The sequence below is a fragment of the Cebus imitator genome, unplaced genomic scaffold (assembly GCF_001604975.1).
Source record: "Cebus imitator isolate Cc_AM_T3 unplaced genomic scaffold, Cebus_imitator-1.0 Scaffold7, whole genome shotgun sequence".
Taxonomy (NCBI): domain Eukaryota; kingdom Metazoa; phylum Chordata; class Mammalia; order Primates; family Cebidae; genus Cebus; species Cebus imitator.
This window is the reverse complement of record NW_016107322.1, coordinates 3758743-3778261: the sequence shown is the minus strand read 5'-3', so window position 1 is coordinate 3778261 and position 19519 is coordinate 3758743. Positions and strand designations below refer to the sequence as shown.

General features: G+C 35.4%; 1 protein-coding gene across 3 annotated transcripts in view; it reads right to left on the bottom strand.

Annotated features, from left to right (window-relative positions):
* Positions 1-19519, bottom strand: part of TMPRSS15 (transmembrane serine protease 15) — a 135170-nt gene that overhangs the window by 29732 nt on the left and 85919 nt on the right. For 2 of the 3 annotated variants that reach the window (XM_037742433.1, XM_037742438.1), the window contains exons 18-19: positions 13358-13468; positions 11210-11342 (exon numbers count right to left, since the gene is read on the bottom strand). In XM_037742433.1, coding sequence (XP_037598361.1) covers positions 11210-11342; positions 13358-13468 — 244 coding nt within the window. The remainder of the gene's footprint in view (positions 1-11209; positions 11343-13357; positions 13469-19519) is intronic. The other variant, XM_037742443.1, reaches the window with a different exon arrangement.

Here is a 19519-nt window from a genome sequence, read left to right as displayed (position 1 = left end):
CACCACCATGCCCAGCTAATGTTTTTGTATTTTTAGTAGAGACGGGGTTTCACCATGTTGACCAGGATGGTCTCGATCTCTTGACCTTGTGAACCACCCGCCTCAGCCACCCAAAGTGCTGGGATTACAGGCTTGAGCACCGCGCCCGGCCTCCCTTGTTTTTATATAACAAATTAAATACCTACACATTACAGAAAATTTTTGGTAGATGATTTGTAGTTGTGCCAAAACATAAAAGAGACGTTCTCCCTCTTTTGTGCGTGTAATTATATTCTTAGTAATTTCCTGACAACAAAGTCTCTTTGGTTGACAAATACATATTAAAAAGTGTAAGCCAAATAGGAGTGAAAGACAAAGAAGATTCTCCCCAAATGGTGATTGTGCAAAGAAATGACATTTCATAAAACTCTCTTGATTCCCAATAAAATGTTTTCAAATACTTAGTAGGAGAAAGAAGGGATAATGTTTTCCCAAGTGAGAAATAATACCAGTCTCTGGGTGGTGAAAACCTCGCTATGGATATTTTTCACTCTGTTGATGATGTCCTTTTCACATTTCTGATACAGGTTTTAAAATTTCTCCACTTAATTTCATCTATGCAGGGGTCATGGGGGTAGAGGGTGGTTCTAACGAAGTTACAGTATGCTAGAGACAGAATGACAAGCTAAGAAATGTCCTGAATTAAGTCAGAGATAATTCTGAATAGGGTTTTTAAACCTGGTATAGTAGAAAAAAGTTGTTTAGTGCGTTTGTGTGTGTGTGTGTGTGTGTGTGTGTGTGTGTGTGTGTGTTTTGTTTTTATTACCAGGTAAAATCAAACTGTCAAAGTTTGGGGACCCGTTGTATAAGTTCTATATTGTTTTCTACTGAAACGAGTATATGAAAGCTCATGTGTGTCTTTGAAATGGGAAGACTACTCTGGCAGAAGGGCCTTTGGTTTTGAGAGAATGAGACCTCTGGGTCTCACTCCAGCCAAGGTCCTTCACCTCTTTGGAATGACTTGTAGTTCATGATAACATGTAGAAGGTTTGTAGTTGAAAAATAAATAATTATGTCTTTATTTTTACTAACTTTAATCTCTTCTTCTGATACAAATGAAGGTGAGTAATGACAAAATTACTAGCAACATCTATAATATGGTCACCAAAACAAACTGCAGATATATTCATATCATATTGCCATTGCTAGATACATATAAAATATCATTTATGTTCACCTTTGATAATACAGTGGTCATCACAGCCACTAGTATATCTTATTAAATATGTTAATAAATACATATTTCCATGGATTTAAAAATTTTTGATAATTATTTTCATGTAATAAATTTCTTTTGTAGTTCTGTGTGTTTTATTTATGTACTTAAAAATATAAAACTGATAGGTTGTCAGTGTTTTATGTAACAAACTAAATATCTATACATTGCAGAAGATATTTGGTAGATGATTTATAATTGTGTCAAAACATAAAAGAGATGTTTTATTCTTTTGTGTTTGTAATTACATTCTTACAAATTTCCTGGCAATGAAGTCTCACTTGGGTGACAAAATACATATTAAAAAGTATAAGCCATATTGCCCAAAGTAATTTATAGATTCAATGCTACCCCCATCAAGCTACCATTGACTTTCTTCATAGAATTGGAAAAAACTACCTTAAATTTATGTGGAACCAAAAAAGAGCCTGCATAGCCATGACAATCCTAAGCAAACAAAACAAAAAACAAAAAAACAAAGCTGGAGGCATCACGCTACCTGACTTCAAACTATACTACAAGGCTACAGTAATTAAAACAGCATGGTACTGGTACCAAAACAGAAATATAGACCAATGGAACAGAACAGAGGTCTCAGAAATAATGCCACACATCTGCAACCATCTGATCTTTGACAAACCTGACAAAAACAAGCAATGAGAAAAGGATTCCCTATTTAATAAATGGTGTTGGAAAAACTGGCTGGCTATATGCAGAAAGCTGAAACTGATCCCTTCCATATGCCTTATACAAAAATTAACTCCAGATGGATTAAAGATTTAAACATAAGAATTAACACCATAAAAACCCTAGTAGGAAACTGAGGCAATATCATTCAGGATATAGACATGGGCAAGGACTTCATAATTAAAACACCAAAACAATGGCAACAAAAGCCAAAATAGATAAAAGGGATCTAATTAATCTTAAGAGCTTCTGCACAGCAAAATAAACTATCATTAGTGTGAACCCGCAACCAACAGAATTAGAAAACATTTTTGCAATCTACCCATCTGACAAAGGGCTAATATCCAGAATCTGCAAAGAACTTAAACAGATTTACAAGAAAAAAACAAACAACCCCATAAAAAAGTGGGCAAAGGAAATGAACAGACACTTCAAAAGAAGACATTAATGCAGCCAACAAACATATGAAAAAAAGATCATCATCACTGGTCATTAGAGAAATGCAAATCAAAACCACATTGAGATACCATCTCACACCAGTTAGAATGGCAATCATTAAAAAGTCAGGAGACAGCAGATGCCAGAGAGGATGTGGAGACTTTTACTGTTGTGTAGGAATGCTTTTACACTGTTGGTGGGAGTGTAAATTAGTGCAACCATTGTGGAAGACAGTGTGGCAATTCCTCAAGGATCTAGAAATAGAAATACCATTTGACCCAGCAATCCCATTACTGGGTATATGCCCAAAAGTTCATAAATCATTCTAATATAAAGACACATATACATGTATGTTTATTGTGGCACTGTTCACAATAGCAAAGACTTGGAACCAACCCAAATGCCCATCAATGATAGACCAGATAAAGAAAATGTGGCACATATACACCATGGGATACTATGTAGCCATAAAAAAGGATGAGTTCATGTCCTTTGCAGGAATATGGATGAAGCTGGAAACCATCATTCTCAGCAAACTGACACAAGAACAGAAAACCAAACAGCATGTTCTCACTCATAAGTAGGTGTTGAACAAGGAGAACAAAGGGAGGGAACATAATACAGCAGGGCCTGTTTAGGGGTCGGGGGATAGGGGAGGGATAGCAGGGGGTGGGAGATAGGGGAGGGATAGCATTAGGTGAAACACCTAATGTAGATGATGGGGTGATGTATGCAGGAAACCACCATGACACGAGTGTACCTATGTAACAAACCTGCACTTTCTGCATACATACCCCAGAACTTAAAGTATAATAAATAAATTTAAAAAGAAAAAAAAAAAAAAAAAAAAAAAAAAAAAAAAAAAAAAAAAAAAAAAAAGCATAAGCCAAAGTAGGAGTGAAAAACAAAGAAGATTCTCCAAACTAATTTTCTCCAGACTGACAAAAGTCCCTTTGACATACAAAGAAAGGTTGAGAGCACTTACCCTTGGTGGTGGTTCTCAACTCTGAATGCATCTGAATCACTTGACAGACTTACTAAAGCCCAGATTGCCTGGCCTTACTCTAGACTTTTGGGTTCAGTAGGCCTGAGGTAGGATTCCAGGATTTGAATTTCTATAAATGTATCCCAGGTGACTCCATCCTGGGATGGAGTTTGGTCCTATAACAACACATTGAGATCTACTGACCTAGGCCATTCTAAATCTAAGGGTCGGAGGCTGAGACCAGGTGATTCTTACATATGACCAGGCTGTACCTTCAAGAGCTGATGTAGCTGCTGTATTGCAAGTGAGTGGTACACCTACTGTCACTCCTTTGCCCAGAGAAGACATAATTTTATCACTGTGCTTTCCTCCACCCTGTTAGATAGTAAATCTATTAAGTATTAATGTTAAACAATTTGCTATTAATGATATGCTGTTTAATTGTTTTGAATTAGTGTGTTTCTAATTTTATTTTTTTTTGTTTATTTTATTTTATTTTATTTTATTGCATTTTAGGTTTTGGGGTACATGTGAAGAACATGCAAGATTGTTGCATAGGTATACGCGTGGCAGTGTTATTTGCTGCCTTCCTCCCCCTCACCCATATCTGGCATTTCTCCCCATGCCATCCCCCCCAACTCCCCACTCCCTGCTGTCCCTCCACTATTTGCCTCCAACAGACCCCAATATGTAGTGCTTCCCTCCCTGTGTCCATGTGTTCTCATTGCTCAACACCCGCCTATGAGTGAGAACATGCAGTGTTTGATTTTCTGCTCCTGTGTTAGTTTGCTGAGAATGATGGCTTCCAGGTTCATCCATGTCACCACAAAGGACATGAACTCATCGTTTTTGATGGCTGTGTAATATTTCATGGTGTATATGTGCCACATTTTCCCTATCCAGTCTATCATTGATGGGCATTTGGGTTGGTTCCAGGTCTTTGCTATTGTAAACTGTGCTGCAATGAACATTTGTGTGCATGTGTCCTTATAGTAGAATGATTTATAATCCTTTGGATATATACCCAGTATTGGGATTCTGGGTCAAATGGAATTTCTATTTCTAGGTCCTTGAGGAATCGCCACACTGTCTTCCACAATGGTTGAACTAGTTTACACTCCCACCAACAGTGTAAAAGTGTTCCTATTTCTCCACATCCTCTCCAGCATCTGTTGTCTCCTGACTTTTTAATGATTGCCATTCTAACTGGTGTGAGATGCAATCAATGTAGTTTTGATTTGCATTTCTCTGATGACCAGTGATGATGAGCATTTGTTCATATGTTTGTTGGCCTCATGTATGTCTTCTTTTGTAAAGTGTCTGTTCATATCCTTTGCCCACTTTTGAATGGGCTTGTTTTTTTCTTGTAAATCTGTTTCAGTTCTTTGTAGATTCTGGAAATCAGCCCTTTGTCAGATGGGTAAACTGCAAAATTTTTTTCCCATTCTGTGGTTGCCGATTCACTCTACTGACTGTTTCTTCTGCTGTGCAGAAGCTGTGGAGTTTGATTAGGTCCCATTTGTCTATTTTGGCTTTTGTTGCCAATGATTTTGGTGTTTTGGTCATGAAGTCCTTGCCTATGCCTATGTCTTGAATGGTTTTGCCTAGATTTTCTTCTAGGGTTTTTATGGTGTTAGGTCTTATGTTTAAGTCTTTAATCCATCTGGAGTTAATTTTAGTGTAAGGCGTCAGGAAGGCATCCAGTTTCTGCTTTCTGCACATGGCTAGCCAGTTTTCCCAACACCATTTATTAAATAGGGAATCCTTTCCCCATTGCTTCTTTTTGTCAGGTTTGTCAAAGATCGGATGGTTGTAGATATGTTGTGTTGCCTCCAAGGCCTCTGTTCTGTTTCATTGGTCTATATTTCTGTTTTGGTACCAGTATCATGTTGTTTTGATTACTGTAGCCTTGTAGTATAGTTTAAAGTTCAGTAGTGTGATGCCTCCTGCTTTGTTCTTTTTGCTTAGAATTGACTTGGCTATGTGGGCTCTCTTTTGGTTCCATACGAAGTTTAAGGCATTTTTTTCCAGTTCTGTGAAGAAGGTCATTGGTAGCTTGATGGGGATAGCGTTGAATCTGTAAATTACTTTGGGCAGTATGGCCATTTTCATGATATTGATTCTTCCTAAGCATGAACACGGAATGTTTCTCCCTCTATTTGTACAATTTGAGCTTCAAGTAAATGATGGACTTTGTAGTTAAATCAATTAAACCAAATTAAGATACAATTTTTTCCACCATCTTGCCCAAAGTTTTTTTCACTTACCCCACCATGATAACATAGCTAAGAATAAAATAAAAGTGCCTTCAGTGCTGAAGTCGCAAATAAAAATTTTTTTAAATGTAAAATATTATTTATTTGTTGTGTAAAGTTAGCAAATTAAAAAAAAAACCTAAAGCCAAAGGTTATGTTATTTTTTGTTACTGTTCCCATATCTGTGTTGTTGTTTGTGTCCTGGGTTGTAATAAGTCAAGGCTTTCCCTACATACTTAGAAATTTTGTGACACTGACAGAAAATATGAACAAGGGCAGAAGCACTATGTGTCTACCAACTTCTTAACTTGGATAAAACATAGGTTATATTTCCAGTGTTTTGGAGCTCAGTGCTAAGTTGTGCAAACAAACTCATTGCAGTGATTACATAAGAATTTAAATAATTATGTTCTATGTTTTTGAAAGGCTTATTGAAAAATATTTTAATCTCTCCCCACAATATTTTCAAAACACCTCTGCAAAGGAAGAACCTTGGATAATTCCACTTCTTATTAGCATATGAGAATGTAAGGCTCAACTTGATGTCTCTAATATGTAGAAGTTATCTTGCACAGGACTAATATGAGATTTAAAAATTAATGCCAAGTCCTCATAGGCCACCTTAGTAGAACACAAAAAACTAACTCCACTTTTGATGTATCAGTATTTCCTAAATTCTGTAAAGTTTTACAGAAATGATGGTTTTTTTCTGGAGTTTAATGATACAACAGGGTAAATCAGCTATATCATTTATATATTGGGTTAGTAACAGGGAAATGCTTTTTGCCAGGAAATATCATTAAAAAAACCCACTACCGTAGGTTTTTTTCACCTTTATTGTTGCATCAATATAAAATGTTTTCTTTCATACTTTGATAAAGACATGAAAATGTTATTCAAGGTACTTTTTATTTACATTTATTATGCATGCAATAAATGGTAGGAAATGAAAATGTTTAATATTAAAAAGGAAAGGCTAATGAAATAGGCCTCATATGATTTACTAGAATCTGAAGGGAATTGCATTTTGTGCCCTATCTGCATAAATAATCTTGAGAGACTACAGTGGTTTTTTAATAAATTGACTCCTAAATTACTTTCTACTGCAGCAAACACACATCATTTTAAACTCACTAAGTTTTCCTTCAGTTCCCATGCACCAGTCTAGACAAATTCTCATTAAGGATATAACTTTCTTTCAATTACTAGAGCACTAGGGAGACTATTTAATAAGCACAGGCTTAAAGACTAAAGTCTTTGCAGCAATTAGCTGACTCATTTCTGAAGAAAGCAAGCACGTGATCTTCATAAAAAATACTGTATCTAAGGCATTGGGATGTACTACTTTTGTTACACACACTAAAAAATCGGGTTATTTGTCCCTGTATCTGGTTAGAAGGACTATGATTCATGGGAAATGGGATCAGTGAACTAGAGAGTGAAATCTGGCTGGGGAAAACCAGGTAAGTAAATAGAACAGAGCTGTGTGAAATTGGCTGTTATCCACTCAGCTCGGGCCATTGTCTAGAAAGCTTTCCTTGACATCCCCTCATTGAATTAAGTTCTGCTACAGCATATTGAATTTATCACATTATATTGTAATTATCTGTTTATATGTCTATCATCACCACATAAGCATGTAAATCTGTGTCTTATTTATTCATGGAAAAGACACAATATCATCACTAGTGCTTAGATTTCTGATCCAGGATTAATAATAACACATTTACATTATATACTGTTAAAATGTAATAAAGACATATGTTCCCTTCCAATGCATTGGAAGGACTGTAAATGTAGGAATCAGCATTTTGCTATGACCTAACTAACATATTTCATTCAAATTCATTGAAAAAAAAAACTTCTGTCAAAGTAAAATGTTGATTGTTTTGACCTTTGTGAATAACTCATCTTAACCCAATATATCCTCCAGGAAACAATGTAGTTAAAATTCACGAACCACAATGGAAAGAACTCCACTTTTTATAATCACATGGTGATCTTTTTATAATCACATGGTGATCTTCAAAAGGTGGTGAATTGAGACACAAATCTCCTGGGCAAGGAAAGCCCGGTCATCCGGGGCACACTGGTGCATCAATTGTGGAAGCAAGGTCAAGTTCTCAATCTCCTTAGCTTAATCTTTAGAAACTAAGTTCCCGAATCTATATGGCAGCTCCCCAGCAATTGAAGTTAACAGCTTCCTGGGACCTCACCTCTTTGAATTCACTATTGAACTAAAATTAGTGTTTAAAGTAGGAACTTGGAATGAATGCCACTTACCCAGTTCTGTGCTTGAAATGAGAATAAACAATTGTTAGTTTCTGGGTTTTGTTGACTCTATCAAAAAATGTTGTTTCTCCTACAACTCACCCTCTTCCAAGACTTTATGTCTGAAACCTCCCTATGTTGAAAGAGTTTTTGTTAAGGTTTAAAATGTAGAATAAAAAGAATTACTTACACAAATACAAACACATTTAAAGGACAGAAGATTCTGACTAATACGCATAAACCAAACTGATTATTTACATAATGAATAATAAAATTTATTTCCTCTCTTGCCCTTGATAGGAATTGCCTTCCTGATGAGGCTGACACCACTTGGATGAGGCTTGGAGCTGGGACATTTTCATTCTAAATGGACAGCATTTGGGAATATAAAAGGAACTGGAAGCTCTCAGTCCAACTGAAAGAAGCTAAGTTAGGTATAGAAGGAATGTACCTCAACACAATAAAGATTATATATGACAAAGCCATAGTTAACATTATATTTAACAAGAAAAGCTGAAAGCTTTTCTCTAAGAACTGTAATAAGACAAGGATACCCACTCTCACCACTCTTACTCAACATAAGAGTAAGAAAAAGCAATAGAATAAAGCAATTTGAATAAAGATAAATAAAGGGCATCCTAGTGGGAAAGAAGGAAGTCAAATTGTCCCTGTTTATAGATGACATGACCTTATCTATAGAAAAACCTAAAGACTCCACCACAAAAGGGAATTGATAATTGAATTTAGTAAAGTTTTGGGACACAAAATGAATAAAACCAAATCAATACAGTTTCTATACCTCCACAACCAACTCACTGAAAAAGAAATCAAGAAAGTAATCTCATTTACAACAGACACAAAAAAATTAAACACCTAGAAATAAATTTATCTAAGGAGGTGAAAGACCTCTTTAACGAAAACTGTAGAACGCTGATGAAAGAAATTGACGAGGACACAAACAAATGAAAAAACATCCTATACTCATGGATTGGAAGAATTAATATTGTTAAAATGGCAAGGCTACTCAATCCCTATCAGACTTAATGCAGTCCCTACCAAAACGCCAAAGATATTCTTCACAAAAATAGAAAAAAAAAATCCTAAAATTTGTATGGAACCACAAAACACACCAAATAGCCAAAGCAATCCTGAGCAAAAAGAACAAAACTGGAAGCTTCACACTACCAGGTTTCAAAATATCCTACAAAACTATAGTAACTAAGATAACCGGCATAAAAATGGACATTAGACCAAGGGAACAAAATAGAGAGCAGAATAGAGAACGCTGAAATACATCTATGTGTTTACAGCCAACTGATTCTGTTTATATAAAGACACAAAAACACTTACTGGGGAAAGAACAAGCTCTTCAGTAAATGATGCTGGGAAAGCTGGATAACTATATGAAGTTTGAAACTAAACCCCTAACTCTCACCATAAAGAAAAATCATATCAAAATGAACTAAAGAGTTAAACCTAAGACCTAAAATGTAGAAACCACTAGGATAAAACATTGGGGGAAACACTCCAGGACATTGATCTGGACAAAGATTGCTTGAGTGAGCCCATAGAAGTACAGGTTACCAAAGCCAAAATGGATAAATGGGATCACATCAAGCTAGAAAGCTTCTACACAGCAAAGGGAACAACCAACAAAGTGAAGAGACAATCCACAGAATGGGAGAAAATATCTGCAAACTATCCATCTGACAAGCACTTAACAATCAAAATGTGTAAAGAGCTCAAACATATTGACAAGAAATAAAAGAACATATTCTGATTTTAGAAGTGGGTAACTTATTTAAATAGACATTTCTCAAAACCAGACATAAAAATAGCCAAGAGAATATGAAAAAATGCTCAACATCACTAATTACTAGAGAAATGCAAATCAAAACCACAATGAGATATCTCTCACCCCTATTAAAATAGCTTTTATCAAGAGTGCGGCTGTAAGAGATGCTGTTGAAGATGTGGAAGAAGAAGAACTCCCATTAGACTGTTAGGGAAAATATAAATTAGGTACACTATTCAGAACATTATGGAGGTTCCTTAGAAAACTAAAAATAGAACTACCATATAATCCAGCAGTTTTACTGCTGGGCATATATTCAAAAGAAAGGAAATCAGTGTATCAAAGAGATTATTTGCCCTCCCATGTTTACTGCAGCACTATTCACAATAGCCAACATCTGGAATCAATCTAAGAGAAAAGCATATGTTTTATAATTAGATACTTCTGGCATATGTTTTTAGAGATAGGTGTGTCTATATTTACATGTACATAGAGTACATTTATAATTTACTGTTTATTTGGCACTGATTTTTAAAGACAAATAATAATCTAGATTTTAGCATTGCAATAATATATAAAATAGACATGGTTCTTCCCTTTATACACCTCATAGTTTAATATGACTAACAAACTTTAAATGAGATGGTGTTATAAGTTATAAGGATAACCGCATGTGAGCCAACATGGTTGGTAATCACTAATCTTCAAAATCATATATGCTTAAGGATCAGAATGGCGAGTTAAAGTTGACAGGTTGTAAAATGCAAAGTAAGTATGTTATTACTTCTCATTACTTGCATTTTCTACCTAAGTAGTCTTAAGACTTGGTGGGAAGGTAAAAAACGAATATGGTAAAATTACATATTTGATGAAATCTATTATGGCATTAGACTGGGAGGTATAACACATTTTTAATGAGTTATTAATTGGTATTTTTACTTGCATCATCCTTCCTGAGAATATCCTCCTTTATCCTTCTATAATATAAACTTTATAGAAGTACTATTGCAGGAGGAGAGGTTATGGAAAAATTTTAATTTTTAAAATATTTTACAACTTTTGTATAACCTCTCCCATTACAATAGTACCTCTATAGATTTTTCAAAAAAGCTATTGTAAATGTGTTGCAAAGATATAGCAAAAGCATATTCTCTGTAGTACCCTTGGGATTATTTATATATATTATGACATAGCATAAAATGAAATAATTCATTTTCTTAAGAATAATCACCTAAAAATTATAAAAACATGAGAAATGCTTACATATAAGTACTTTGCATAACAGAGCATATTATATTTTATATAATGTTTACTTACATGTATATACTATTAATACAAAGGTTATTAGCATTGGTTATTATTTGAAGATGAGGTTAATCAAGATTTTTATTTTCTCCCTTTTTCCAATGTGTATTTTCTAAATTCATAACTTTTATAAATTTTAAAGTTCTTACTAAACCTAATTTGATAGTAATAAAAAAGTTTGAGAATCTCTTAAAAGAGAACCCAGTAGAATTACTTACCCTAGGCCCAGCAGCTGACAAACATCATTTGAAATCTGGGTGGTCCAGTTCTCAGCACAAGCTGTATGCCACATGCTCTGGACTCGGAACCGCACTAAACCATTGTTGTTCATTGTGCCATTGAAAAAACGCACTAAAGAAACGGAGAGTATAATGGTGGTTACCAGAGACTGAAGGGTGGGGAGAATGGGAAGACATTGGTCAAATGTTCAAAGAGTACAGAGCTTCTGTTAGACAGGAGGAGTAATTTTTTGAGATATCTCACTCAGCCCTGTGATTATAGGTAATACTCACAGTGTTGTATATTTCAAAATTTTGTAAAATTGTGAAATTTCAAATTTTCCCATCACGAAAAATGATAAGTATTTAAGGTGATGGATAGGTTAATTTGCATGATTGAATCATTCCTTGTTCTCTCTCTCTCTCTCTCTCTCTATATATATATATATATATATATATATATATACACACACACACACACACATATATACATACCTTTATATATATACATTCTATGTGCAATCTATATAAATACATTATACATAATATCACATACCTCATAAATATATAGAATTAAAATTTTCAAATTTACAGCAAATTTTTTAGAAAAACTAACAAAAAGAGATGCATTAAAGATATTAGATTATACAGGTGGCCATTTTGACCTAAATTGATAAGAGTAAATTATGTCCTCTAAACTAAATGTGTAATGTCCTTAACATTTTAAGTTTAGAGATTGATTGTTGTTTTTCCTAAGAGCATGATGGAAGGTCTAATTTGAAAAATATAAATTTAGTAGACAATTTTGCTCTTTTATATAACTATAAAAATGGAAAAAGCAGAGATATGCAAGTTTATTATAAATCTATACAGCAAATAAAGTTATATGTGAAGAGTATATCTTATAAACTTAGTTTCTGAAAGTAGGAAACTCAAGTTTAGGAACTACTTTAGGAATTCCCTTCCTACCCCTCCAAAATTATTTTCTTTGTACTTTGATTTCTATCACCTTACTCATCACTTTATAACCGTTTTGAACAGAATGTTAAGGCCATTAGTGGCCAGGTAGGGACTGGACCAAGCTAAGCGAGTTCATCAAAGGAGGAAAACATCAGCAACTGTAGTCTTACCTACAAACAGTATGTTGTAATTTTATAAAATAATGCTACACTGTTTACACTTTTTTCTATTATGACAAGAGTTAACAGCAGTGACAATAGAATTATACAAACTTAGGTTCTAGATGTGCGACCTTTGGTAGCAACTTGCCATTTCCAAACCATAGTTTCCTCATGGCTAAACTATAGCTAATTCTTCTTTTTTCTTTTTTGAGACGGAGTTTTGCTCTTGTTGCCTAGGCTGAAGTGCAATGGTGCAATCTCAGCTCACTGCAACCTCCGCTTGCCAGGTTCAAGTGATTTTCAATTTTCCTGCCTCAGTCTCCTGAGTAGTTGGGATTACAGGCACCCGCCACCACACCCGGCTAATTTTGTATTTTTGGTAGAGACAAGGTTTCACCATGTTGGCCAGGCCGGTCACGAACTGCTGACCTCAGGAAATCTGCCTGCCTCGATCTCCCAAAGTGATGGAATTACAGGTGTGAGCCACCTTGTCTGGCCAACTATAGCTAACTCTTATTGCAGATTTTTTAAAACTTAGCTACAGTGCAAATAAAAAGACATAATAAAAGTATCCATTATTCATAATGTTATTGCAGTCTGGAAGGGCAGCTGGACTGAAAACTCAGCAAGGCAGGGAGAGAAAGTGAGTTATAAGTGAGCATGCAGGTGCCGCTGAATGTAGGCAATGAAGAGAACACAGTAGCCAATATGAGTGGTGCTAGCCTGCTTGGTTTGGAATATTGTCCCTGTGGTAGTCCAGGCTTCCTATATGAATATTGGTTTCTCTATAATTCCAGTTATTAAGTGTGGCAAAATGGAAACAAACAATAAACTGAGGCCTGCATATTAACTTTTATCCTAACCAGATGGGGGCAGAGGTGCTAAAATAATCTCAGAGATGAGATGTTCTCATTTCAAAGCATCAAAACAGGTCCTAATAAACACATTCGTAATATTTCTTTTACAGTGTAGAATCCAAATGCAGAGGCTAATGTCATAAAAGTATTTTTATAAAAATAAGACATACCACAATCTGCTTCATCTGAGCCATCCTCACAGTGCAGACGACCGTCACAGAGATTCACCAGTGGAACACACTCTCCATTGTCACATTGAAAACTGTCTTCCTTGCATGGCTCTATGGGGGAAGAATGTTGCATAGGTAAAGAAATTTCAAATGGCTGATTCTGGAGTACACATCCCATTTGCTCCCCTTTAAATATCAGTCCTTTGCCACAGCACAAGGTGGAGCCGGCTTTGATGCTGAGCAACACCATCTGCTTGGTTGTTCAGAATGCCTCAGAAATAGTTTCCAAGCTGATGTATATGTAGCTTTAGAAAAGTGTGGATGAAACCTCAGACATCTGTTTTGCAGCAAAACTCAGGGAATTTCTAAGAGGTGGCTGAGAGATTGTCAACTCACCTCTCCCTCATAATTTTGTTAGTATCTCTTCAATAAACAAACTCCTCCACACTAAACTGACATACAAGCAACAACCACGGAGCTGCTACGTAAGCACAGAGCGGTCCCCTGGCCTCACCATCCAAATGATACCTCCAAACCTTTGTAAAAAAGAAATGTCGAAGTTGTCTGTTGGTGGGATCAAAGTTGAATTGGGTTGGAAACAGAGGGCTCAATGAAAGCTTGCCTCAGGCAGGAAAGAGTTGTCACAAAGAAATTGAAACTTTGCAATATCTGTAACGATCTGTAACATAAAACGAAGTTGGGGATAGAGCTACAAACAAGTAAAGCAGTGCTGGAGGCATGGGAATGTGCTTGGCGCATGGAGACACAGAGGAAAAGGCAAAGACTGGGCAAAGAAAGAACTGGGTATATCTGGAGGCCATTGGTGGTTGTTTTCAGAGTTTTGGGTTGTGCAAAAAGAGGCCTACTGGAAACATTCTTTATTTAGAGGAAGTAGCTCCTGCTGTTTCCTGACATTGTTTGGTCTTTCAAAGTTTTGCTTGGGAGAACCCTCATATCACAGGGAGAGAGGGGTTTGCTTCCCTCTCCCAGTGCTTTCTGATTATGGCTTAGGAGGTGTAGCTACATGCTGGAAGGAGATAGGAACTCCATGAGGGCCACATGGAATTTGGTTCCCTGACAATGGCGATGGCTGTCAGGTGTGGAGAGGTTCAACGTCTTATCCCCTGCATGGTACGTGAACAATCATGTGGGGAAGCAAAAGCACTTGATAAAAATAAGAAACAGGGAAGCTTGTATTTTGAAAATTATTAGTGACTATTAGTCAATATAATAACATAACTATTACATTGCTTTCAAGGAGACTCAATTTCAGATTAAAATGATTTCAGAAACAAATTATAAAAATATCCATGGAGATTTTCTGAATTTATGTTGACCAAACATAATGCCACTTGAAAGAAATTATTCCTCTTGTTTTAGAATCTAGGTTTCAGACTCAAATCTGAGAGTACTGATAAATACTCTTATACTTTAAAGGGAGGTACTCAGTATAGCCATACTATACTTATTGAAAAAAACACCAAAACTAGTCCAGTAACCATCAATATCCATCACCTATTTTCAAATTTTTAATAAAAGCACATTAAGAGTATTTTTCTAAAAAAATATTGAATAGAGTTTTTGAGGGGGAGTGCTTTTATGGGGCAAAGGGGAAGATGGTACCCTCCAGCAAACCTAGTGTGGGGTGCCCTGAGATAATCAATTCCTAGTTGAGTTGCTTGAAAGAAGCAAGGTGAGCATCTCACTCCGTGGCTGGAAGTTGATTACACTGCATATCCACAAGGACCAGGGTTTTCATGGTGCCAGTGCTAGGGCTTTCAGATTTTTTTAAACTCTGACTTTAGTATGAAACAGATTTTAAGTAATAACTCTAGGATACACACCAATCTGTGTGTGTGTGTGTGTGTGTGTGTGTGTGTGTAACTAAATTAAAATTACTCTGTTCTATTAATTCCATTCCTATCCTATCCCATCCCATCCCATCCCATCCCACCCCATCCCATCCCATTCTATCCCATAACAAGGCATAAAATTTATTATGTAGTGAAACCCAATAAATTGATTTCACTACCCAGTTTTTGATACATACTAGGATAAACTGAAGTACAGTGAAAAAATTAATGAGAGACAGTGATGTTATTTTTCTGAAGTCTGTGGGCAGATAGCTGTGTAAATAAAGATTAGCGATCAATTCCTATGAAATGAAATCAGAAGTTAGAAAGTTGGTAAAGTGATCACTGGAAAGATGACCAGATGACAACTGCTTGGCAGGGAAGGTTGGCTCCAGCACAAAAAAGTGGAGGAATGGAATCTGGAGATTAGGGATTTGGAGCTGAGTGGGGTTATAAGAGATTATCTAGCAGTTATACCACCCATGTCTACAGCACAATAGTCTAGGGCTGGTGGAAAAAATGCTCCAAAGAGCTCACAAGTCTGTTTCACAACAGAGCTAGCATTTGGCCAGAAGCTGGCATTTGCCAAATGAAAACTACAATGGTTAAAAAAAAAAAATCTTCCTACTTTCCAAAATTGGAACTATGGGAAGATGGAGAAAAAAGGGAAGTAGAATATAAAACAAAACCAATTATTTCCATCTTCCCCTGCCTTATGTTATTAGGCCAAGATGTGTGCCTGAGTTAAGGGATAAGAAGCTTTGAATCACATAATATAAAATGCTGATATTTTACTTGACTGCTCATTCTAATACTTAAAAGTGAGTTTAAATTACCAGGTAAAATGATTGAACACTGGAAGTCACTGAAAAAGTGTAGAGATCTGCCTGAAATATCTAGGGCCAAAAAAGGAGATTTGAATTAGTATAGAGAGAAATTAACCTTTTGTTTTACTTATATTGTCACTGAGCTCAGACATTCTATAAACTGAATATACAATATGCTAGCTGTAATACCCATAAAGCATGTTTTGCTACCAGGGCTTGGCAAAATGCCTGGCACAAAGCAGGGAATAAGTACATATTTTTTAAACATAAAGTAAATTAATGTATGTCAAAAGATCGATATGCTTCAAAAGAAGTATGAAGCTTAATAATAGAGTTGATGTAATATAAAGCACTTTTTAAAACCATGATTTCAAATTAAGTTTAAAATTTAAGATAACTGGCTGATGGTAATCCTAGTGATTTGAAAAAAGAATCAATTTTATGAATTATGAAGATACAATTTACATAGTTAAATCTGAATAGTGGTTAAGACATAGGCCCTGAAGTCATATGGCCTTGGTTGGAGGTGCAATTTAGTCATTTCTTTTAATATTTCTTTGACCTTGGGCAAGGAAATTAGTCTTTCTGAAGCTCAGTTTCTTTGACTGTCAATAGGAGTAAATACTACTTTTGTCTTAGCTGCGTCAGGACAACAAATTTTAAAAAATAGTGAAGTGTACAAATATTTATATATGTACAGAGAATACTCAATATATAATATTTTTAACAACAAAAACAGTAGCAGTAAAAAAAATCTTTTTCACTGATTTTTTTTTTGAGATGGAGTTTTGTTCTTATTGCCTAGGCTGGAGTGCAATGGTACAATTTTGGCTCACTGTGACCCCTGCCTCCCAGGTTCAAGCAATTCTCCTGCCTCAGCCTCCAGAGTAGCTGGGATTACAGGCATGTAACACCACACCTGGCTAATTTTTTATTTTTAGTAGAGATGGGGTTTCTTCATGTTGGTTAACCTGGTCTTGACCTCAGGTGATCTGCCTGCCTTGACCTCCGAAAGCGCTGGGATTAAAGGCTTGAGCCACTGTGTCCAGCCTTTCATTGATATTTTTAAAGATAAAGTTCTTAATCCATGTGCTACTTGTGCTGCTTCTCCCCACAAATAACCAAATAAACAAGAAAACGACATAATCCTTTCCTCTTAGGATCTTACAATAGTAATTGCAGCTATTTGTGTACTCCACTTTAAACTTTGGGGAATTCTGTATTTTTTCAACCCAAATCAAAGTTACCCCATTATGAAAATATTTTTAGAAAGCCGTGGCTGGTTGTTTCTACAAACATTCATGCCATGAGAAAAGTTGGTTACATATCTCAAAATATAATGCTATTAGGGAGGTTCTTATAAATATAATTATCAATTTGTTTCACAAACATATTTTTAAACCAGATTAGTGAGATAACAAATGGACAGAGATAATTACAGATTCTAAAGACAGCATTAATACTTTGACTATATATTTCATCTTTCTGGCATTAATTTTCCTTTAGGAAAGAGGAAGTCTTAAATGTGGACAGAAGTGTTTGCATTCATATATTCTGTCTTAAATATATATTTTACTATACTTTATTTAAAAATTTGACAGCACTAATTACTAATTGTCCATGATCAAACATATTAATATACTTACAGATGTTGGTCACCATTCTTTATTTTTAATTATTACATTTTTCATAGTTTATTAAATCACCATGTAAAAAAAAATGGTGTGATCTCAGCTCACTGCAACCTCCACATCCTAAGGTCAAGCAATTCTCCTGTCTCAGCCTCCAGAGTAGCTGGGATTATAGACATACACTAGAGTTCTCAGTGACAATAATTTAATCATAGATAAATTTCCTGATAATTTTACCCTTTTACTAACTTATATAGGCAAAATTTAATTGGAAAAGCACATACGAGTTGAATGGAAACAGACAAACATCTGAATTAAATTTAAATAATAACATATAAATATATGAAAAATGTAATTCATTTTTGTGCTCTAGCTGAAGCTGTTAGGGTTATATTCTATGAATGGAGGAAAAAAATATCTTGTTTCTATAAGCTGAGTGAACTGGGTGAAAAAGTGCTGAATGGGGAGAATTGATCTATTGCCACTGAACTGAACAGAAATTTTAAACAGTGAGAAGAGTAAATAAGCTTTTTCAAATTTTTCTTTATATGCATAAACTAGATTTTGATTCTTTGCAATATGCAATAGTTCAGCTTCATTAAGCAATCTTTAATTAACCGTTTAACTCTCTCTGGACTCTGAAATCTTATTTCTGATAGTTTTATGCTCATGGTGAGAGAGAGAAAAGGAAATATTGCTAAGAATTGAATTTCCCCATCTCCTTTTTATGAAGTCTCCAGTAGCCCTGCCCCATTTAGTCAACATATGCTTGGTTTAAAATGGAACTAAATTGGTCTCTAAGGCACATGCCACAAAATTGGGGAGGGCTCAAAACCCCTAAATGTAATCAGCTGCCACTTCCACAGTTGCCTGACAAGCACTATTGAATTCCATGCTAAGACGCTGAGTACCAGAAAAGAGCAATAAGGGGACATTTTTAGGAGACAGGTCTTGTCAAATCTATATTACATATACTTTATTACAACAGAAATGGAAATGTTAGGAACACAGTCTAAAGAAAAGAGGATACAAAAATACACTACACAATTATGTTAAATTTCAACTGAATGCCTTGGAAGGTGTCCCTAAAATATCTTCAGAAGATAAACGAAGCAAAAACAATTTTTGATGCCTATTTGTACCTTTTTCTAAAATGACCGTCAAAGTAGAGTGCCAGTATGTGTGTCCAGCCTCACTTTCCCTTACCACCTTGATTATCCTCCACAGCCAAGTCCCTGTTTCTGTAATTGCTTTTCAGTATTTGGGCATAAAAAACCTCCACAGAAGCAGACAGTACTGACGACAACTCAGTCATTCCACTACTCACTTCCCAGCAACATCTGTCCTATGTCTAGGAGAAATGTGAAACCACACTCTCCATGTATTCATCATGCAGTGATGGGCATGGAAGACTCCATGCTAGCTTCAAGCAAGGGAGTTTTTCCTTAAAAATAACTTTAGACCTTACGTGCTAATGTAAAAGTAGTAAATGAAATCTAGCTATAGGCCAAAGAAATATAGAGTCTATTCACCATAAACTTGGTGTCTCTTCTGTGTTGAGAGAAATAGATTGTGTTCTGTTTTTGAGTTTGATCTTGAATCAAAACTGCTTGTAATATTTTTCAAAATTGTTGATGTTGTGTTTCATTGTAAGAATCTGAGACAAATAATTTACCCCAAATTTCGAGACAAATAATAAATGTTGGCAAGGTTGCAGAGAAAGGGGAACATTTGTACACCATTGGTAGAAATGTAAACTAGTACAGGCATTATGAAAACCAGTACGAGGTTTCTCAAAGAACTAAAAAATATAAAAACTAAAAATATAACTACCATATAATTCAGAAATCC